Here is a 22,908-nt window from a genome sequence, read left to right as displayed (position 1 = left end):
CACTAAGAAATGTACTTTAAGAACAGATTTCTTTTTTTCTCCCCAAAAAGTCTCTGTATTCTAATGGTGTTTAGAAGTCAATGCCTAGCCATTATCTAAAACCTTAATTACATAAGCAAATGACAAGGTAGAGGCTATCCAGGCTTTCGGTGAATGCTTAAGCATGGGTTCTGCAGTGTGCTATTGCAAACTGAACACCTCATGCAGGATTATGCAGGGCGGTAATTGCCTATGCCATGGTAGATCATACAGCACAAGAAGTAACAGGGACTTCTGTTGTCTTTATGGAACAGAGTGGCTACAGAAGCATAACGGCAGATTTTACTTTTTCAGTAGCCTGGTACATGAACTGGGACAAAGAGCAAATATACAATTACAACAGCAAAGGAAACAAAACCCCCCAATAACAGAATTATAAACCACTAGTGATGCACAGCAATTCCTATTCAAACTGAAAGCTGTCATCCAATCATGTAAGAGAAGATTATTAATCACAGTATCTCTTTTATAGAAATACAGATCCAGCAAAAGAGCAGAAACAGATGAAGATTGGACTGAAACTGCTGAAATACTACAGTAAAAAAATCAGATTCCTGAGTCAAAATAGGAATTTGGGCATCTAAGTGTACTTTGGAGCTCCCAGATTCAAGCAAGTCAGCAACACTTAGATCTCCAAATTCCTATTTCTACTTTTAGGAATCTATAATTTCAATGTTTAAAAAGTTTTCTAAAGGAATTTAAGTGTCTAAAAGGGAAATGTGAAGATGATACAAATACGACTATGCTGTGAAGATAATTACTATTACAATGGCATGACCATCACAATACTAAGTTTAAGACTGGATTTACTCAACATAAACTTGAAGTTTTCTCTAATGTTCAATGATGAAATTTTTTATAAAACTTCAGAGCTTTCTCTCTGGTTAAATTTAAACCTCAGGAATTATACTAGGCATAAAACAAATTCATGTTTAATAGAGAGATGCTTCCAAATGAGGTCTGAAATCCATTTCTGAAAGTATTTTTGCTACATCTGAGAGAGTGGCTGGGCTAAACAGGACAGAAAATGAACGTGGAGTCTGCTACTTATTAGCTCAACAGGCCTTGAGCAAACTAAACACATCCCATTCTGTTTATGAAGATGAACTGTTTTCTTCAAAGACGGCTTGATTTCCTCAGGTCATCTGCAAAGTTCACAATCTGTCTGTTGCAGAAAATAGCAACAGTATTTTCCTATTGATAGCACAATTTTCCCCATCCATCATAAGCCATTTTAAGACACAAATATGTGTTCAAGCACAAACTTCTAATATTAATATGAGAATTATATGATCAGTATTCAGTCACTCTAGAAAAACCAACACCTGAGAGGCAGAGAACTAAAACTTTTTTCCTAGTTGTAATACTTCTTACAGTATTTTCTGCAAAGTGGGTATTATCATGTTATTGACTTTAAGACAACCAGTAAGTAAAAACGATGTGTATTAATTCAGCACCCATCACTGTGAATTATTTTCATGGAAAAATGGTGTGCCACCATCATCATATTTAGATTAGAGATAATCAGAGGTCTAAAGAAAATGATTACCTTCACAAAAAAACTATTACTGATATTCATAAAAGCAACTCAAAATAATAGCACTGCCTTCTTGAGGATTTCTAATGTGCTTGTGCACATTAGAAAGGCAAACTTGTGCTCAGGCTTTTATAGCACAAACTGACTAACTAAATGTGCAGAGAAAGGCAGAAGCAATGAACTGGATAGTTGTTTTTTCTCCTATACTACCAAAATATAGCAAGTGGTAGTTGCTTTTCTACCGCTTTCTCTTGAGATAACCATGATGCGGCAGGTAACTGTCAGAAAAACAGTTCTGATTAGGACCAGACCCAGAATCCAACTCTAGTACTAAGTTAATAGTTTACATGTGCAGCAGCCTTTAAAATAACAAAGTATCATCCTAACACATTAAAATTTGGTTCCCAAAGCTCCTGTTCATCTAGGCAATTTAATGACCTCAGTACTAACACATGCATTAAAACTAACATGTGAATGCATAATTAGTGGAACATTTACTTCTACATGTTGCTTGACTTGTGTATTTTCAAGCCATCTTGCTGTCCTTAGTTAAATATGGTTTAACTGTTTGCTCGTAACTTTTCTCTTTTTTTCCCACATATGGTCTGCCATAAGATATGTGGTGACAATGTGTATTTTACCTGTTATGATATTAGTAATTTCTTTAATGTTTACTCACAAAATTTGCCTAAATTTTATTTAGAACACTACATTATTTGCTGCTCTTTGAATTTTGTTTTATTTTGTTTTGTTTTGTTTTTGTCTTTTTTTTTTTGTCCTTTTAGCTTATATTAAATATTCTGGGACATGTTAGACTTTAAACAGTCATCCCTTCACCTGCTATAAGTTACTTTATACAAAGCATTAATCATTGTGACTGCTAAATTAGCCTCATTAGATTACCATTTAAGTTTCTAAAAATAGCAGTGTGGTCACAGTGCATTTTAAACAGAAGTGGATATAGAAATCCAAAGGCTTAAAAGTTAAAGTTTTAATGTTTTAGATTGATATCATAATGTCCTCATCATAAATGGAAGCTTATACATGCAAGCAGTTTCACAAGCTTCTGTACAATAGACCCATGCATTTACTATTCCTTCCAAGCTTCATTGTATCTCTGATTTTCTTCATACTGCATTCTTCAGTATTCATTTTTCAGTTTTAACATTCATTTTACCCTTCAAGCACCTTTTACCCCAAGTGAGAGTACTCTCCTCCTCTGGTTTCTTTTGACCCTTCCTCTATCCCCCAGCATTTTTCTCCACTCAACTGAGGGGAATGGAGTACACCTTCAGTAAGTTTGCAGATAACATTAAGTTGAGTGGGAGTGTTGATCTGCATGAGGGCAGGAAGGCTCTGCAGAGGGATGTGGACAGGCTGGATCAATGGGCTGAGGCCAGCTATAAGAGGTTCAACACGGCCAAGTGCCGCGTCCTGCACTTGGGTCACAAGAACCCCATGCAGCATTACAGCCCTGGGAAAGGGTGGCTGGAAAGCTGCCTGGCGGAAAAAGACCTGGGGGTGTTGGTCGACAGCCAGCTGAATATGAGCCAGCAGTGTGCCCAGGTGGCCAAGAAGGCCAACGGCATCCTGGCCTGTATCAGAAATAGTGTGGCCAGCAGGAGCAGGGAGGTGGTTGTTCCCCTGTACTGGGCACTGGTGAGGTCGCACCTCAAATACTGTGTTCAGTTTTGGACCCCTCACTACAAGAAAGACATTGAGGTGCTGAATCACATCCAAAGAAGAGCAACGAAGCTGGTGAAGGGTCTAGAGAACAAGTCTTATGAGGAGCGGCTGAGGGAGCTGGGGTTGTTTAATCTGGAGAAAAGGAGGCTGAGGGGAGATCTTATTGCTTTCTACAACTACCTGAAAGGAGGCTGCAGTGAGGTGGGTGTCAGTCTCTTCTCCCACGTAACAAGCAATAGGATGAGAGGAAAAGGCCTCAGGTTGTGCCAGGGGACGTTTAGATTAGATATTAGGAAAAAATTACGCACTGAAAGGGTTATCAAGCACTGGAACAGGCTGCCCAGGGAAGTGGTTGAGCCACCATCCCTGGAGGTATTTACAAGAAGTGTAGATGTGGCACTTAGGGACATGGTTTAGTGGTGGATTTGCTAATGTTAGATTGACAGCTGGACTTGATCATCTTAAGGGTCTTTTCCAAGGATTATATGATTCTATAAACTATTTCTCTTTTTGACATCCAATTTCACACTTGTAAGATTCTTCTCCATGTAAACAGTGGGCAAAACATTGTTTGAGTAATATTACCTGACACCAATGTATCCATTTTTCCCTCAATTTTAGAGACATATAAGGTTTATTTTTATGCAAATTCTCTTGATTAGAATCTGTATCAGTCAGTTTTCTACACTAGAATATATCTCTGATTTGTGGGTGTAAGTGTACACGTGTACATGCAGCAAAATGTTGTTTATGTTGCAAGGAACACAAAAAGATCAGGTCTTATGTCATTTTATAACATTTTAACAGGTAAACAAAAAGGTTGGAAATGTTATTCAATGTACTATTTCTCACAATTACAGCGTAAGCACCTGCTTAGTAGAAATATCCAGAAGATTAACAGTACCAAGATGCTTGGATTTAATTTCCCCTACAACTGTGCAGACATTAAAACTAATCACTCATAATCTTTTTAAAATTAAATTATTTTAACCGTTTTCATATCTCATTTGTTTTCCCTACCCACAATTTTCTAGTTCATGGGGTACTGTAAATATATTCACCATGCTGTCATGAAATTAGTACAGAATTCTTCTGGAAAATTAATTTCAAATTCATTATTCTGAACATTTACTCAGGAAGTCCTGATTTTACCACTTGTGGTTGCTTAGTTGGGGAATTTAAATATATCATTGTGATCTGTGTACATGTTGAAAACAGCCCAGGATATGTCCTCAATACTGTAGTAAGCTGAATAAAAAATCACAAGTTACTTTTAAAAACACTGTTCTACAAATAATTTAAAAATAGCAAATTTGTTTATGTAAATCACACTCTAACAGACAATTGTCAGCAGGAAATGCAAACATTCACTGAATAAAATATTAGTTATGAATTATTCACCTGTCTGTATTCTCCTCCTCACATCAAGTGAAATAACAGATTAAGCAAACATTTCAGATATCTGAATTCAATAAAAGCTTCAGTAGCTGACCCTTTTTCACTGAAACTCATATTTTTTATCTCATATGGGATTTTAAATTCTTGTTTAGACCTATCGTGGATGGGCTCTAGGGAAGATTATAATGACCACTTCCAGTGCTCATCTCTTACTCAGAGACAATCCACCCCCAAAACATACACAAAAACCCCCACCTTATGTTAGATTAAGCTGTGAAATAAGCCAATTCTGATACACAGAATATAAAATTATGCCATTGCCATAACTAGACTGAGTGACAAACCCCCATTATTACAATAGATAACACCATGTATTGGGCTTGCTTAGCAAGGTTTTGGTAGTGAGGGGTGGGGATGTTACAGGTGTGGCTTCTGAGAGAAGCTGCTAGAAGCTTCCCCGATGTCCAACACAGCCAATGCCACCCAGTTCCAAGTCAGACCCGTCGCTGGCCAGGGCGAAGCTCATCACCAACAGTGGTAGCACGTCTGTGATAACATATTTAAGAAGGGGAAAAAAGTTGCAGCGGGCACAGCAACTGCAGCTGGAGAGAAGAGTGAGAATATGTGAAACAACCCTGCAGACACCAAGGTCAGTGACGAAGGAGGGGGAGAAGGTGCTCCAGGTGATGGAGCAAGGATTCTCCTGCAGCCCGTGGTGACGACCATGGTGAGTCAGGCGGTCCCCCTGCAGCCCATGGAGGTCCACGGTGGAGCAGATATCCACCTGCAGCCTGTGGAGGACCCCACGCTGGAGCAGGTGGGTGCCCAAAGGAGACTGTGACCCATGCTGGAAGCCCACACTGGAGCAGGCTCCTGGCAGGACCAGTGGACCCCACAGGGGACCCACACTGGAGCAGTGCCTTCCTGAAGGACTGCATCCTATGGGAGGGACCCATGCTGGAACAGTTCATGAAGAACTGCAGCCCGTGAGAAGTACCCACATTGGAGAAGTTCATGGAGGACTGTCTCCCACAGGAGGGACCGCATGCTGGAGCAAGGGAAGAGTGTGATGAGTCCTCCTCCTGAGGAGGAAGGAGCAGCAGAAACAATGTGTGGTGAACTGACCGCAATCCCCATTTCCTGTCCCCCTGCACTGCCCAGGGGGAGGAGGTAGGGAATTTGGGTGTAAAGTTGAGCCCGGAAAGAAAGGAGGGGTAGGGGGAAGGTGTTTTAAGATTTGGGTTTAATTTCTCATTACCATTCTCTGATTTGATTGACAATAAATTGAACTAATGTCCCCAAATTGAGTCTGTTTTGCCCACGACAGTAATTGCTGAGTGATCTCTCCCTGTCCTGACCTTGACCCACGAGCTTTTCATTATATATTTTTTCTTCCTTGTCTTGTTGAGGAGGGTTGAGTGATAGAGTGGCTTTTATGGGCACCTGGCATCCAGCCAGGGACAAGCCATCACACACCATATGGATATGCACCATTATATATACCACCTTAATGTCTCTAGAAAAAATGTTTTGTATCTTTTCAATACATATATGTGGAACTATTTTTTTCTGGTTCACTATAATTTTTATAATGGTGAAATAAGGAAGAAAATAAAAATACCAAAAAACCCCAACAAAAGCTTATGTAATGACATTCTGCATACTCTATAAAAAGAACATTTGATATTTACTGTAATAACATGCAAACTTTTTGAAGGTGAAAAATTATCAACTTAAACTAACATGACACAGCTTATTTGTTTATGTGCCATTTAAACTTTGAAGCTACCATCTCTCACTTTCATATTCTGAGAATCCTTAATGTAATTCAGTATCACCAGAAAATTTACTTCTGGCCTGCATGGATTTTGGTAATCACCTTTTTTCACTACTCCTTTCCTGATACCCATCTTTCTAGTCAGTGGTTCCTGTTTTTTTTTTTTCTTAGATTGTATATGTAGTGTTTTGCACGATATTGGTGCCCTGACTGCTCCTATTGTTATTTTAACAAACTTTTTTGAAACAGAAAATTTCAAGGACAAGACATTTTGATGCCAATGATACCTTTAACAATTTTGTGATGCACATTAATTTCCTTTTTAATTTTTTTTTTTAAATTATTATTTAAAATACACACTCTGCATAGGATGCAGAAGATTTTTAATCTACATGATAAAATAAAAACCAGTTTGCTTGGCTTGTTTTTTATGTTATTATCATTTACAAGGAAGTATTTAAAAATTTAAATCTGCAAATATTTTTTTTTTAAGCACTTTAAACATACTTGTACACTTTGGAGTTTTTACACATAAATTATGCAATGTGACGAACTCTGTGATGATTTTGTCTTTGAGGATTTTACAGAAAAGCAGAGGACAGTTGCAGCTAAGCTGTTATATGTCCTTGAGTCACATAGTTGAATCAAGTAGTTAAAACTGTTCTGTTGGGAGTTTTTTGGCTGAAAATGCAAGAGAAGTGAATGATGAAGAATGTATGCCAAATATAGGCACATTAGAACCAATTGTGTTGAAGTCTCCACCATTTGCCCTACCTTAAATCATAGATAAAGGGGTTCTTTATTTTCTGTGAGTAGCAACAGAAAAAGTGGCACGCCAGTCTGCATACTGGAATCACAATATTTGGAATCTGTACACAAGGAATACATAGTGATGGAGTACCCATTTAAATTATCTTTGCCTTGGGTGCAGAAGAAATCAACAGAAAATTCTTTTGGTTCAAAGAATTAGCAAAAGTACAGCAAAGTAATACATAGGTACAGCCTTTTGCTTTTACAGTGAAGCAGATTATGATCAAGGAGGAGGATCATAGCTTCTAGCAAACATTTGAATCCCTGAGACTGAGGAAGAGCCACCAGCTTCAAGAAAACAGTGAAGCAACTCCATACTCTTGAATTGTATAATGTGACTATCACAGAATGCTTGCAATTCAGTATTCCTTAATCTGGAACTTTCCATAATGGTGAGTCATTTTACAGCATGGGAAGTTTCCAATAAACTCTAACACCCCAAATCCTTTAAAGAAGTTGGGAATATGTGTACCAATGCACAGACAACAAATCATTCAATGTTCATGCAATTTTATTACATACCATCAGAATACTAACTGTCAGAGTGAAACTACTTCTATGCAAATTCACGATTGAAAAAATTATGATAAAACAAACCTCCAGCTTTAACTTCAACTAAGGTATATAAAATGGAAAATAAACCTCAAAACTTAAATATATAGACAAACTTACACAGATATAAACATACTTCTTCTTTGCAAGATTTGCCTTTTAATAACAGCTGTTACAAAAATAGTCAGAATTTCCCCAAATTTTAGCTAACTTTGTATAATTCCTCTGCTTTGGAAATAAATTTTAGAAGCAAGATTCAAAATAAATAAAACTGAAAACTGGGTCATATTTGTGGAATGGTTAAATCATTATTCTCTCAGGAAAAAAAAAAAAAAAACAACAAAAAAACCAACAACAAAAAAAACAAACAAAACCCGAACACCAAAACAACAAAACTGAAGGCTGAATTTCTGTAATTCCCAAGCTGTATCAGAGAAGAAATGGTCAGCTTTTAATTGAAGAGAAATTGTGTTTCTTTTCTTCTTCAAATATCCTGCTAATGAATGGCATTGTGATGTATTTCACTGTGAGCTGTGTCACTCATGGTTTCATTGAAACTATCAATCAGCCAATGGAAACTTATCTTTCAAACTGTAAATTGCTCTCCTTCTTCCCCCTCTTAGCTCCTCCTTTTGAAGATGATGGAGAATATAATCTCTGTTACCTTATTACTCTCCTTTTAAAAGAAAAGTTTCATTAGTAGTGTTAAGGAGAAAGTACACAGCATACCACATTTGTGATACAAAACTATGAAATTAGTTAAAACTAGAAGCTACACTTGTTAAAAGGATTAATATTCATAGCCCCAAATAGATAAAATAAACTATCAATTACATTATGAGATTCTTCACAGAAAAAATATAGGTGATGATATCTAGAATACAAATTGTTAGGAAGAATAGCAGTACCACTACTGAAGGTAATATTTAAAGACGTAAAAAATTTCTTAACACTTCTTGAACCAAAGCTTTTTTGCCATACGTTTTTTATGATGTTTTACTGTATGCCTCCTGAAGTTTGAAACAAAACAAATGAATAGATTGTCCTTTCCAGAGTAAAAATCTAATAGCTTAATATACAAACAGATTTGCAACCACTACTCATTTCAGAGGTAACAAAAGAACCAAGCAAAAGGTTAGGCTTGGAAGGTTGGGCTTTACTGCATCTCAAATTACACCCTAAGGAATGGAAAAAATAGAAATAGATTGAAGAACATACACATAAAGACACACAACATTCCTTGTTCAAACACAGTTACATTTGTAGTAACATTAAAGAAAATCTAAAATTGATTTGAGTTAATCTCTTTCCAAGATTAAACTAATCATCCTCAGAGGGAAATATTTCTGTCCAAAAATATATATCTTACCATTAATAACAACTATTTGACTTGAGAATTATATCTTGACCTGAACTGTACTGACTTTTAAAAAGATGTTCATATTCATCCTAGGAGTTGCTGCCTGAAAAATCTTCACAAAAGTATCAAAAAAAGTGCAGAAAATACTTAGAGATAATGTTAAAAAAGACAATGATAGTCATGTCAGCGAGGAAAGAAATCAAAATGAGTGTGCAAACAGATTTTTTTTTGAACTAAGAAAAGTACTAAAAATCTATACCTAACTATACTTGACCTACAATGATGGCAGTCCTAGTAACAGTAAAAGAATTAGTGTTTCAAAAGTACTTTTAGGAATTAAAGGATTTTAAACAATAAATTAAATCTACATGAAAGATAAACTCCTTACAGGTATAAGATAGCAAGTAAGATGTACATTTAGGTCATCAGTAAACTGTCAACGAGAAGACTGAGATCAAGGTACATTGCATGGGTAAAGACTACAGTCACCATGATTCCTTCTAAACCAATGCCTAATATGCAGAGAAGTGAAAACAATTCATATTTAGTAGCCACAAGAGGGGAGAGAGGTTCATCTCAACTAACTTTAGAATATCTACATTCAAATTCAGCACTAATAGGCAATGAAGCATTTCACAGATGATAGAGGGGTAAGATACTTGTACATGATTCATTTCAACCTAACAAAGACATCTAAGGTCAGAGAACTAGCCTTAGAAAACACTACCCTTTCCACAGACTATAAAGAAAGTTTTTATAACTAGATCATTTGCAGATGCCTAGATAGTCCTCTTTGCATCTCAGTTGTTATAAACATTTTACAGTGAATGAAAATACTGTGATCAGCTCCACTGATGTCAGAAGCTTCAGTACCTTAAGATAAACCATAAGCTGACAAAGACAATTCAAAACTAAATTCTGAAAAGGAAAATAAAAAGTAGGGAGCTGTGAAACTGTACAGAAGAAAGTTTAGAAAGGCAAATCCTTACATACAGTGAAGAATTCTGAAGTACTTATAGCAACACATGGCCCACAAATCTGGACATCTTCCATCATTCTAATGCATAGTAGTAGTTAAAAAAAAAAAAACAACAAGAAAAAAACCCAACAAAAACAAACGAACCAAAAAAACCCCAGTTACCTCTGGTAAGCAATCTTGTAATAGGGAAATGACTCAGAAAGAGGATAGAAATAATGCAGTAGGTATCATAAAATGTGGGATGTTCTTGCCTGAAATGAACTTGGGCACTTCATTTAAGAAGACTTAACATAAACAGATAACAGTCAGAGAAAATCTATAAAATAAATAGAGATTTAAGAGTTTCATTCCAAGACTACATCTATGCATTAGTTTAGAAAAGAGAAAATATATTCCCCTAGAAGCAGAACTCCTAAATAAAGATACATAAAAAAGATCAATAGACTCTCCCTGAATTTGATGGTTTACATCCTTGAATTATACATCACTGCCTGCAAGCCATACTTCCAATCTGCACTGCAATCATTAAAATAATCATTTTTTTATTAAGTTTGAGATAATGGAATTGAAATCTTACTTTTCCCCTCCTACAGATCTAAAAAAAAATCCTTACTCCAGTGTGTGCATGAGCATTTAACAATATTTGGAACTTTTGTTTGATATTTTACTTGTGGCAATATTCAAGAAATAACTCTCTGCATCACTATTTGCAATACCAATGTGGGATTTCAAAAGAAATCAAGAAGCTTTAGCTCTCAGATTTGTTTTAACAGTCTGTCTGAAGATGAGCAAAGACAATATTGTAACAGCTTATGCTCATTTAACATTTGGAAGATTGTTTTTCTTTTCTTACTCCCCACAGCCATATGGATTAGAAACTCATTTATTTCTCTTTGTTAGGAAAACACAATCTGAAGCGGAAGTAGGTAGCAAATTCAAAAAGAAGGATAATTGTGCAACAAGTAAGCCACTGCATAATCTCATTATACCATAGATGTGGTTTGACAATAAGACTGACAAGAACATTTTGAATTAAAAGTAAACAAAATTAAAATGTATAAAATGAAACACGTTCTAACATAATGTTTAACTGCAGAAAGAAACAACTGAAGCCTAAAGCTTAGTAAATTTTAAAAATGAACCAGCTCTTTGTAGGGACAGAAGGATAGAAATAACGTGACAGGATAAAATTGTAGACAACAAGTACCATTATTCTTCCTTTAGTCCAAGCTGCTAGCCATTGGGGACCAAGGAAAGATGCAACTCTGCTCTAGAACTGTACCATTCAATTTTCCATGTGGATTTTGGACATCATCTCTCTGCTGTTGTGTATCCTTTACTCCAAATAAAATTCATGTGAATAGAAAGTGATGAGCATAACAAGGCTTATTAATAATTATTATTATTAGCTACAAAGCTAATAGGAGATAAATGGGTTGGAATATCAGAAACTAGACTCTGAATTAGATGACCAAAAATTAAATATCGCTTGATATTTATTTGTTTTTTAAAAAAGTAGGATTTCTTTTGTTATGATTTTGATATGTCTGTGTTGCTTCATTTTATTTTTACAATCAGATTAAAAGTTCCAGAAAAAATAAAGCAAGTTGGGTTGCTGGGGTTTTTTTCCCTAATTAAAAAGCCACCTTTAACACACTGAAATCAATACTTTGAGAAAACAATTTTACCATACATAGCAAGGCAAAAGAGATTTTACAGCATTTTTTTAGTAGTCAGAATACCTTCTTGAGACTTAATGGAGTAATGCTAAGGCTAGGTTTTTGATGTTTGTTTCGTTTTTGCAGCCTTTTATCTTGTCAAAAGCTAAATTAAATTACTATCTAAACACTTTCAGTGTAGTTCTTTATATTTCACTGCTTTGTTCATATCTGCAACAATGTATAGCACACGTATTTTAAGTCTTCTGTAGAAACTTAATTCTCATTATTGAAAGAACATACCCAAATGCTTTCTTCTTGACGATATTGCTTCCAGTTTCGTCCACCATCACTAAACATCAGAAGGTAGCTTGTTACCCAGTCGGAGCTCCCGTAACCCCCTTGAGTAGCAACAGCAGTAATCTCAGTTCTTTCACCAAGATCGATTTGAAGCCATTGATATTTATTGGACACAAGTGGTGACCAGCCACCAGCACCTTAAAGAGAATGAAAAAGATTGAAATGTATTTGTAAAAGAACCAAGTTAACACAAAACTTGTATATGCAAAAATTAATTCGAGTAACCTGATCTAGCAAAAGCTGTCCTTGTCCAAGACAAGGGTTTGAAACCAGATGGTCTTTAAAGGTCCTTTCAAACCCAAACCATTCTAAGATTCTATGATTCCAATTTTATGATTCTATGATTCTAATTCAATCATTTCACCAAAACTGTCTTGATATTATTTAATAACTATTATAAAAATTTATACATTTTACTTGATATATGTAGTCAATTATAACTATTAAAAGTTGTGAATTTATTCACTCTCTTCTTTCTCTGTTTTGTAATGAATCTTGAAGAATAATTCTTATCCAATTAGACTCTTCAAGTCAAAACCTCAGAATTTTGTTTATTTGTTTTATACATCTCAATTCAATTTATATGGACTAGAAGATCTCCTGAGGTCTTGTCAAACCTGAATACTTCTGTATCACTCTGTTCTGTGAGGCCTTGATACACAGATTTGTATATGAAGGCATAAAGCACAGTTAGATGATAAATTTACATATGCCTCTTAAAATGACCAAACAATTTGTAGGCAAAACAGTAAAAGAGTATGAGGTATATATACACGCAGTATCAATCAGGAGGCAAACTGGTTTTCAAGATAAAGTTTAACCCAAAACACATAGCTATATATAAAACTCCTATAGTATTTTAACTAATCAGAAAGACATGTTGAAATTAAGAAAGACATATCAATTCTGTTCTCAACCTTGTCTTCCTTAGTTTGCCTTTATATACTCAGATCAAGCTACTGGCTTGTCTGTGAAGTCGGATGGAAAAGCCCAAGGGTAGATCATTAACTATCTCATAAGAGAAAATGTTGGTTTATGAAAATATTTTGCAAAATATGAAAGTATTCAGACACAGTTAGCATCTGGTGGGTTTTATTAGAGAATGGAGAGACAACAAATGACAAAAGATCCAATTTGTAAGCACAGATTTAGATCTAATTCAGACAAACTTACAAACATAAGAGGCACCTTGAAAAGTTCTTAAAGCATACAGACACAGAACAAGAACAGATATATCTAGTTCCCACAACAACCAATAAACACTGTATTATGTGGAAATCGACAACTGCAATCCAATCTTATGCTTATATGGGCTTCAAGATGCATAATATTTCATGAATAAAACATCAAGTATGGTTTAATTCTGTTCAGGGTCATGAGTCAAGTCCTTAACATTACTGCCTTTAGAAAAAATGAAAAGAAAAAAATAATTGTTACTTAGGGATTTAAAGCTGTCATTTAAAAATAAAATGGTGGGAAATCCTATGCGTGTTCATAAGCCACAAAAAGTGAGGTTCATTCTACAGAGCAAAGTAAGTGGAAAGACCTGAGAGAAATACATAAAGCTCCATGTATATAACAAGTCCTTTGTCCACACATTTATGAACTAATTAAAATATAACAGATTTAAGTCTATAGAATTAAAAACTGTGTAGATTTTTTAAATTTTTTTTTAGCTCTTTATCTAAATCAGGATTTAGAACTTCATGTAAATACTTTGAGATATTTTGCCTTAACTCCCATTGAGTTTCTTCTTTTATTCATTTCTTCAAAAGAAGAGATATCAGTTCCAGGATATAACTATAGAATTTTCTACACATGAATTTTCTGTGGTTTCGTTATGAACCTGTTTGTCATGGAAACTGTAGCTGAGTGAGGATTTGAATTTTCACTTAATCATAATTAGTGATATAATTATTTAACAAATTAATTCAAAACCAGCTACAATTAGTCTCAGCAGTGACTTAAAGGCAACCATTGTATCCCACCCATGCCGTTTCTCAATAGGTTTAGAATATTTTTTTCAAAAAAGATTATAAGAAAAGAATTCTGAAGGAAAATTCATATCATATAACTCAAACCCCCCCATGTTTGCACATGCAAGTTGGTGAAATGGTCAAGAATTAACAGTTTCTGAAAACGAATTCTTTCAAAATTTGACCTGTCTCTAATCAATGTGAGTTCTGACACAGAATACGTTCTTCCTTAAGTGAACATTTAACTGACTACATCTAACAGAAGAAATATAGACACATCTCTGGAAATGAGGGTGGAGAAAAACATTTGCCTAAGATAGGTATTCAGTAAAAATAAATGTAATGTAAAAGTGGTATTCTGCATTTAAAAGGAGGTAAATGTAGTTACAAAGACTTTGTCACATCAGTCTGTTTTCACTGAGAATGAGTGTGGGCAGTGGTTGTCCTAGCTTGGCTGGGATAGAGTTAATTTTCTTTCTAGTAGTTGGTATAGTGTCATGTTTTCAATTTAGTATGAGAAGAATGTTGATAACACAGTGATGTTTTTCAGTTGTTGCTATACTAAGTCAAAGATTTTTCAGCTTCTCATGCTCAGCCAGCAAGCAGGCTGGAGGGGCACAAGAAGTTGGCAGGAGACACAGCCAGGGCAGCTGACGCAAACTGGCCAATCTATTCCATACCATGTGATGTCATGCCTAGTACATAAACTGGAGGGAGCTGACAGAGGGAGAGTGCATTGCTGCTCGGGAACTGACTCGGCATCGGTCGGCGAGTGGTGAGCAATTGCATTGTGCACCACTTGTTTTGTATATTCTAATTCTTCATTATTATTGTAATTTTATTTTTATTGTTTTTATCATTATTATTTTCTTTCTTTCTGTCCTATTAAACTGTCCTTATCTCAACCCATGAGGTGGGGGGGGGGGAGGTGTCATGATTCTGTCCCCCATCCCACTGGGTTGGGGGAAAGTGAGTGAGCATGGTGCTTACCTGCTGGCTGGAGTTAAATGACGACAGTGGTAGTTAGTAATTTAAATTGAATCTCCTTCTTGGTGTATCTTACTTCCCAAATCCACAGATTACATTAAATGATAGAAAGCCAGAATTAGAAAAGTCTGTTGTTACCTATTATGGCCTGAATTAACTAAGTGATTATTTATTCCATTAAAACAGGAAATAACTCATCATACCATATTCATATTAATGAAGCAGGTGTACCCCGGAGTACTAGTGGGGGTACTGGTACTACCCTGGAGCATCGGGTAGGGATGCCAGGCCTACCCCGGAGCATCAGGTAGGGATAGCGGGCCTACACCAGAGGGTCAGGTAGGGAGGACGGGTCTAACCCCAAGCACTAGTAGGGACAGCAGGTGTACACTGGAGCACCACTAGGGGTACCGATACTACCCTGGAGTACCAGTGGAGGTACCAGTACTACTGCACGGGATCAGGTAGGGACACCAGGCCTACCTTGGAGGGTCTGAGTTTTAACACCTGTTGGATTTGGTTAGTCATGCATCTGTAATACTCAGCAACGAAGTAAACCCATAAAGACATTTAAAGATAGTTATAAAACAGTTTACCAATTTAACGAAAAAAAAAAAAAAGGAAAGAAAGAAACAATCAAGATTTCAGATGTACCTCATTTTGCACTGAGGACAAATGAATTTTTTTTTTTTTGTAGTCTTCCCCTCCCCCAAAAAAAGCAGAGCTATAACTAACAATAAGACACAACTCTGGATAAAATACTAAAAATATTTCTGTAGTCCTCAGTGACACCATGTGAGTCTTCTTTCTAGGCTAGCCATTTGTCTCCCACCCAGAAGCTCTTGGTTTTGCTATGTCTTTTCCATGATCTTGTTTTCACTAATCTTTCTAAAACAGTATCAGTGCCCCAAGGGTACGAAAAGTGTAGGGAACAGCGTTCAGAAGATCTCGCAATGTTACGGAAAGACGGAGGGTTAGTCGCAGCCCTATGACGTATCTGTAATCCCTCCTACCCTTGTTAGTATAAAAGGAAATGACTGCGCAATAAAAGGTGGAAGTTGGCACTCACACTGTGTGTGTTATCTGTCTCTTTCCCTGGTCCAGGCCGACCAGTGATCTAATCGCGGCACCTTGATATGTAGCGAACACTACAAAAAGAATTTAATAGCCCTGCCCAGTCTCCTATGGGACTTCCCCCTATGACCTGCCCATGTGCTCAGGACCCCATTTGAGCTCAGCCAGCCCATCCTGCTCCCTGACATACACTCTCTGTGTTTTCATTTAGTTTATGAAGTGAAAGGGCCTCATTACACAATTCCTCACCAAATGCTTTATATGATATTGCATCTTACATCACTAACGTATTTCTAACAATGTATTAGTTACTGTAAAACCAAGACTGAAAAACAGAGCCTACCACAAGTTTGTTCTCTGGTAAGATGCCACTGAGGTCTCCAACTTTTCTCAAGCAGCACTCTCAGAGAAATGTGGCCCATTCAGCCTCTCCCCTGAAAGCAGGCACACGCACAACAAGCACATTTCCAGGTCAAATACAAGTTCTAAAGATAATTAATGCAAGATAAAGATGACACTGAATTTAAGACAATCTCTAAACTACTCAGAAAAATCACTCACCCTCCTTTCAGGTAAATTAATTTCTTCATGAAAGTCTCCTCTTTCCTATTGAGAAGTTTCCCCCTAGAAATTCCCACGTAGCAGCCTCCATTTGCACTACACTCATCTTTACACAACAGCCCCTGCCATGTCCCATCTCCTCCCACCTATGCTGGTAGCAGTCACTCAGTGCCAACAGATGTTAAGGAGAACATGGCATACAACCCACCAGCAAGGATTTCTTCCTTCAAGGAAATTAACAGGGCAGTGTGGCAGTACATTCTGCCCTCCATCCTGCCAGCAGGAAACAAAACTTCTCCAAGAAGGGAGAAGGGGAAGGAAACCCTGGAGGCTGCAGGTTGAAATTTGAACTGGCCAACTGAGATGCTCCAGGTACACCAAGGTGACCTTCCTAGCCAATAGAATTAAATGACCACAGGTCAGATTCGACAGGGGTATAAAGGGGGTCCCGCCGGAGGACATGTTGGAATCAGCCCTCCTGGGAGCAGCGGGTCTGCAGTCGGGGACTCCCCCTCAGGTCGGGGCACTGCCCAAGGTAACTCCTCGAGGGAGAGAGCCCTCAGCTTTTAGGGGAGTGATATGCGCAATTTGAGCCATCACTTTAAATCTTGGGGATTCCTAAGTCGGCCGTTGTAGTATTAATTCTCTTTACATCTTTGAGCCTGTGTATTTATAAAATGTTACCAGACTTCTAACTAACTTTTGCTGAAGAATAAATCTGAGTTTTAACACCTGTTGGATTTGGTTAGTCGTGCAACCGTACACGGGTATTTGGGGCAGAGTTGCTGGGTGCCTTGGTTGGACAGGGCATCATGATGCTCCTTCCAACCCACCGACCTTGACAGCCATGTCCATGTCATCTTGTATTGTGGAAATCAACACATAAAAAACCAATTCACCATTCCAGCAGCTCCTTGTGAATGATGTAGATGTTCCACTAAAATGAGAGACCAAGCAGTCTCTAGGGGCTGAATTCAGGCTATCGTGAGGTTGGGCTGAAATAATGGGCCAAAAAGTGTATTCATTCAGAGCCAGTAAACCAGACAGAAAATTCGTGGCATTATGAAAACTATACAAAATGGAAAATCAGTGTGAATACAGAAAAAACTCCAGTAAATTTATTTGGCCCAGAATCATTGTTAAATGCCAGCATATGGCTCATCATTTCCTAAGCAAGTCATACAACTTCCTAGTAATGATAAGTGAAAACTAGAACTGATTGCAATACTTCCATCAAAACCTTCACTTTTGCATTAAAACAACTGCATGACATTTTGGCTTCCAAAAACTTTAATTTTCCATCAAATAAAGCAAGTATCTTTTTGTGTTGTTTTGTTTATTTTTCAGGTCTGCCGCAAGATCTACAAATACTGATCAAATCAGTCACCTTATGAAAAAATCTGCTGCACCCTCAATTCAAGCAGGGTCCTGAATATTTACCAGGGGATTCATCCTTTGACACCTTCCCAATTTAACTGAGTTAAAATTGAATCACTGATAAATCTCACATGCTCACAATTACTTTCTAGGAAGGCCTCACTAATATTTCACATGTTCTACCTTAAAACAGAGAACGTCAAACAAGATTTTCCTTAAAATTATTTCTTCAGGAAGAGTAAGTGATATTATCATTTCCTCTGTGGTTTCAGTGGCTGCACCTCAACTGCTCTGTTGCAGTCTCCCCAGCCTTATCTTTATGTCTATACTGTTTCATCTTTTAGTGGCTGTGCAGAGCAGTGTGGCAGCATCGGGCAAGTAAGAAAACTTTGTGAACACCCAGCCTGGGAGGTTAAACAAGGACCTTCACACCCACAAGCTGGGTAGTCCACATCCATAGCATATACTCTATCTGTGGCACACACCACACAAGACCAGACAACTTAACTTTTAGTATGAAAGTGGATGAAAGAATCCTCAGATCATCCACTAACGCTTCCAGGCATGCACAGCATCATCCTGCGGTGCCATGGTATCCAAAGCCTTCTCAGAATACTGTGTCACAGTGGTAAATTTGGTGACAACTTTGAACTTTTCAATTGAAAGGGAGGGTTGTATTGTTGTCAACAGGAGTAGCCAGGCAGACAGTGCTGAGAACATAATTTTTAAAGCCCATCTGCAAAAACCATTTTCACTTGGTGGCTGCAGAGCTGTGATCAGAATGAAGTGCTAGAGCAAGTTAGAAAGACACAAACAAAAAATACCTGCAAAGCCAAGTGACTGTTATGGCAGCACTACCTGCTGCCACCTGACGGAGATACTTCTGCCTTGCATACCACATTTTCCAGAAGTTTTTGCAAGGCAAGCCACCAGGTAGCCTGTTCCCCCTCATCATACTGCACTACTTCCCAAGGAAAGAAGAGAAAGAGGCAGTTACACAAGCTTCTAGTGCCAGGGATAGTTGTTTTGGGGGTTTACAATAAAGATGCAGCCCCAGAAGCCCTCTGTCAGCCCTCCACTGACCAATGCCACATAAGGCACACACAGAATAGCAATGGAACAGAAGCAGAAAGATGTCTCCAACGGCCTGTGTGAAACCACAGCCTGGCCTGGATCACCATTCAACAGCTGCAACATGTTTCCTGCAGCACTGCACCACTCTGGTTCACACGAAGCTTTCATCTGTCAAAGGCTCTTCAGGAACTCTTCTGTCTAACTGTCCAGCAGCCAGCTGTCCTCCCAGCATCTGACTGCTACCTGCAGCATCACAGAGATGAAACATTTGCCCAGTCCTGCAAGAAACACTATTAGAGAATGTTAGCTCCTCACCTAGGACCTTATAGTCTTTTTTTAAAGTGTGTCCTATCTTTGCAGCAAGATTAATGTGCATAACAATTTGTAGTGGTTAGCAGAATCTTTTTTGTTGTAGCATACGTCTGTGCATGGTGATGCATAGAAGTCAGGGGCATAATGGGTGGTCAAAAGGATCTTGTTGAAAACCAGAAAAGCTTGTCAGATGCTTATGCACTGTGGTGTGGATGTTTCTGGGGAGATCAGGGGAGGTCCTCAAGGGTCTCTATGGGGTTGCAGATACTGTGTACGTTAATCAAGAGTGTGCCAAAATGTATAAACACACAGGGCTAAACTAGGATTTGGAGGAAGAACATAACTTTGTCATCCCTAAACGTTTTGAGTGATTGATTTTGTAGTTTTCACCTTGATTCTCTAACTTTTCTTTTTGCCAGTGTCATTTATGTAAAGCATACATTTTCTTCAATTACCTCTCACTGTATTTTCTTACAGTCACTGATGAAACATCTTTCCTTGTGACCTAACAGCAAATCAGAAAAATCATTTTCACAAGGGAGACAACCTATAATGAGAGATACTTTTTGTTTGAGTTTCAGGGGGTGTTTAACCCTTTTTATTTTCTGCTGACTCTTACCAACATTGAGATTAGTTGTGTGCACTATATCAAAAACCTACATTCAGGCTGCAAAAACATGTAAGTTTCATGCTTCATTTCTCTTGAAAAAACCAAGAATTACACAGTTCGTTTTCATGAAGACCGTGCTGACTTTAAGTTGCACTCACAGAAAATATATAAAATCTGCTGATTATATTTGACATTAGATATTCCTATTTTAATTGCTTTTTAATATAAATATTTTTAAAAAATATTTGTACACATACAATGTATTTCTCTTTAAAATACACTAATTTACTGAACACATCTAGAAACCATATACTTTTCTTAACTCATGAATCTCTGTTTTTCAAGCCCATTTTAGTAGCAACTTGCTAGCTTGCCTTGATGGCTGACAGGTTAATAGAGTGTCTACTGTTACTGGCAGGCTGGTTTCATCCAGCCTAGCAGAGGTTCAATCAAAGATTAAAGTTTCCATCAGTCACCTGTACATACTGATTGATAAATAGACTCCTTCATTTTATGTAATATTCATAAATAAAATGAGTATTAAATGATGGGAAAATTTCCTAAGCTCTTGATATTTTTAATGCATTAAAATTGTTTGATTTGTTCTAGATTTAAAACCTAAGCAATCATACATCTTTCATATACTATTGAACCAAATTTTGCCTTGTGAACATTCATTATTCTTGATTTCTCTTTCTACAATGTTATAACATTCATTTTCAAGTCAGTTAAGTGACAATATATTGGGGTTTCCTTGCACCCTCCCCCCAAGTAATGCACAAAGCTTTTCTGCAGAAGTTGTACAAGGAAGTGTTCTTCATTAAAGTAATCAGCTTACAGTTTAGTCAACAATTTCTTAGTCACTTCAGTTACTAAACTATAAGCAAGATTGTAGTCCTGTTCTATGTCCCCGATTTAGACACTAAATTTACAGAAGACTTGCTTTCCTTCAGATTACCTACATTTTTAGAAGATATTCATTCTTATGCACTTCACATATAGTTCAAATTCTATGAGATTGTTTTCCTTGTTTCTGGAGGTTAAATAACCTCTGCCTTCTCCCACGGCCACCAATATAAATACAACACAATGCTGAATGGGTGTTATTTCCTCATCCTGGCTCCTGTCTGCTAGGATATGTGTCTTAAGGGCATGCATTTTCATAATTCATTAGCTTCACAAGGGTGACGTTACCATTATCATTAAGACATTGAAAATAGAAAAATTTGCAAAATTAGCAAATAGCTACAAAAGAACAAAACTAAATATGAATGAGTGTTGTGTTTTAACCCCAGCCAGCAACTAAGCACCACACAGCTGCTCACTCACTCACTCCCCCTCCCCCCCCCCCCCCCCCCCCAGTGGGATGGGGGAGAAAATCAGGAAAAGATGTAAACTCGTGGGTTGAGATAAGAACGGTTTAATAGAACAGAAAAGAAGAAACTAATAATAATGATAACACTAATAAAATGACAACAGTAGTAATAAAAGGATTGGAATGTCCAAGTGATGCGCAGGGCAATCGCTCACCACCCGCCGACCGACACCCCGTCAGTCCCCGAGCGGCGATTCCCCGCCCCCACTTCCCAGTTCCTATACTAGATGGGACATCCCATAGTATGGAATACACCGTTGGCCAGTTTGGGTCAGGTGCCCTGGCTGTGTCCTGTGCCAACTTCTTGTGCCCTGGCTGGGCATGAGAAGCTGAAAAATCCTTGACTATAGTCTAAACACTACTTAGCAACTGAAAACTTCAGTTATCAACATTATTCGCATACTGAACTCAAAACATTACCAGCTACTAGGAAGACAGTTAACTCTATCCCAGCTGAAACCAGGACAATGAGGAAAAGGCCCAAAACCTCAAATGCATGACAGAAAATACCTGGGTACTCTTACAGTGGACTTGGAGAGTTATATCCGGTTTAAAATTTAAACGTTCTGGCAGACAATTTGTTAGGTGATGCTTAAGCTTTCCAAACTGGTTCTCTGTAGCTATCGGCTGCCAGGCTCCTTCTGCTTAATTTGAAAAATTCTGAACTACAGAGAACAGAAACTAGTATAAAGATTTCCCCTTTTTATGAACAGCACCCCCCTACTTGTTTATCCTGCTCTATGACTACTGTTGCCTATGTTGTTATGTAAACCACATTTCACACTCATATGTATATTCAGACCAGCTTCTTCACATGCAGTTCACTATACCGTTTAGCCAGCATCACCATTTATACTACTTTTGAATTCAGCCTATTTTTTTTCATATTTAATCACAATAACAGCAAGCAATGCATATAAGTAAAAATCCGGATTTAAACTAACACACATCATAAGGGATGCTTTCCTTTGATTAACTAGGCTGTGTATTTCCCATATGGATCATTTAACAGAAGCTGATTTTAATCTGAAGTCAATAAAGTTGCAACCGGGATAAATTTGGCTGCACATATTACAAAACAGATTTTCTACATGCAAGTAATTGACAACTGAGCCTTTCTAGGCTTAGAAAAGCCAAATGAAGTGTTTTAGAGCATTCAAAAAACCTAAAATATTGAAATATGATATTATTTCCTTTCTTAAGCTGAAAAGCAAGGCATCCTCTTTCACAAGTGAAGGATTACAAAACTATAGGCTAACACTTAAGTAAACAAAGTAAGGGTTTCATTCTCTAAAATTTTATTGACTGATAAATAATCAGGAAGGGGGGTGAGCGAAATATCCTATAAACAATGTTGATGGATTGCTATCAGGCAAGAACCCTCTTGGTCTCTTAGAAAAGTCTCT

At 37.4% G+C, this 22,908-nt stretch overlaps 1 protein-coding gene across 2 annotated transcripts in view; it reads right to left on the bottom strand.

Annotated features, from left to right (window-relative positions):
* CNTNAP4 (contactin associated protein family member 4) overlaps positions 1-22,908 on the bottom strand; it is a 252,122-nt gene that overhangs the window by 157,740 nt on the left and 71,474 nt on the right. For both annotated transcript variants that reach the window (XM_049795559.1, XM_049795560.1), the window contains exon 3: positions 12,100-12,293. In XM_049795559.1, the coding sequence (XP_049651516.1) occupies positions 12,100-12,293 (194 nt within the window). The remainder of the gene's footprint in view (positions 1-12,099; positions 12,294-22,908) is intronic.

This window comes from Accipiter gentilis, chromosome Z, assembly GCF_929443795.1.
Source record: "Accipiter gentilis chromosome Z, bAccGen1.1, whole genome shotgun sequence".
Taxonomy (NCBI): Eukaryota; Metazoa; Chordata; class Aves; order Accipitriformes; family Accipitridae; genus Astur; species Astur gentilis.
This window is presented reverse-complemented; position numbering and strand designations above follow the sequence as displayed.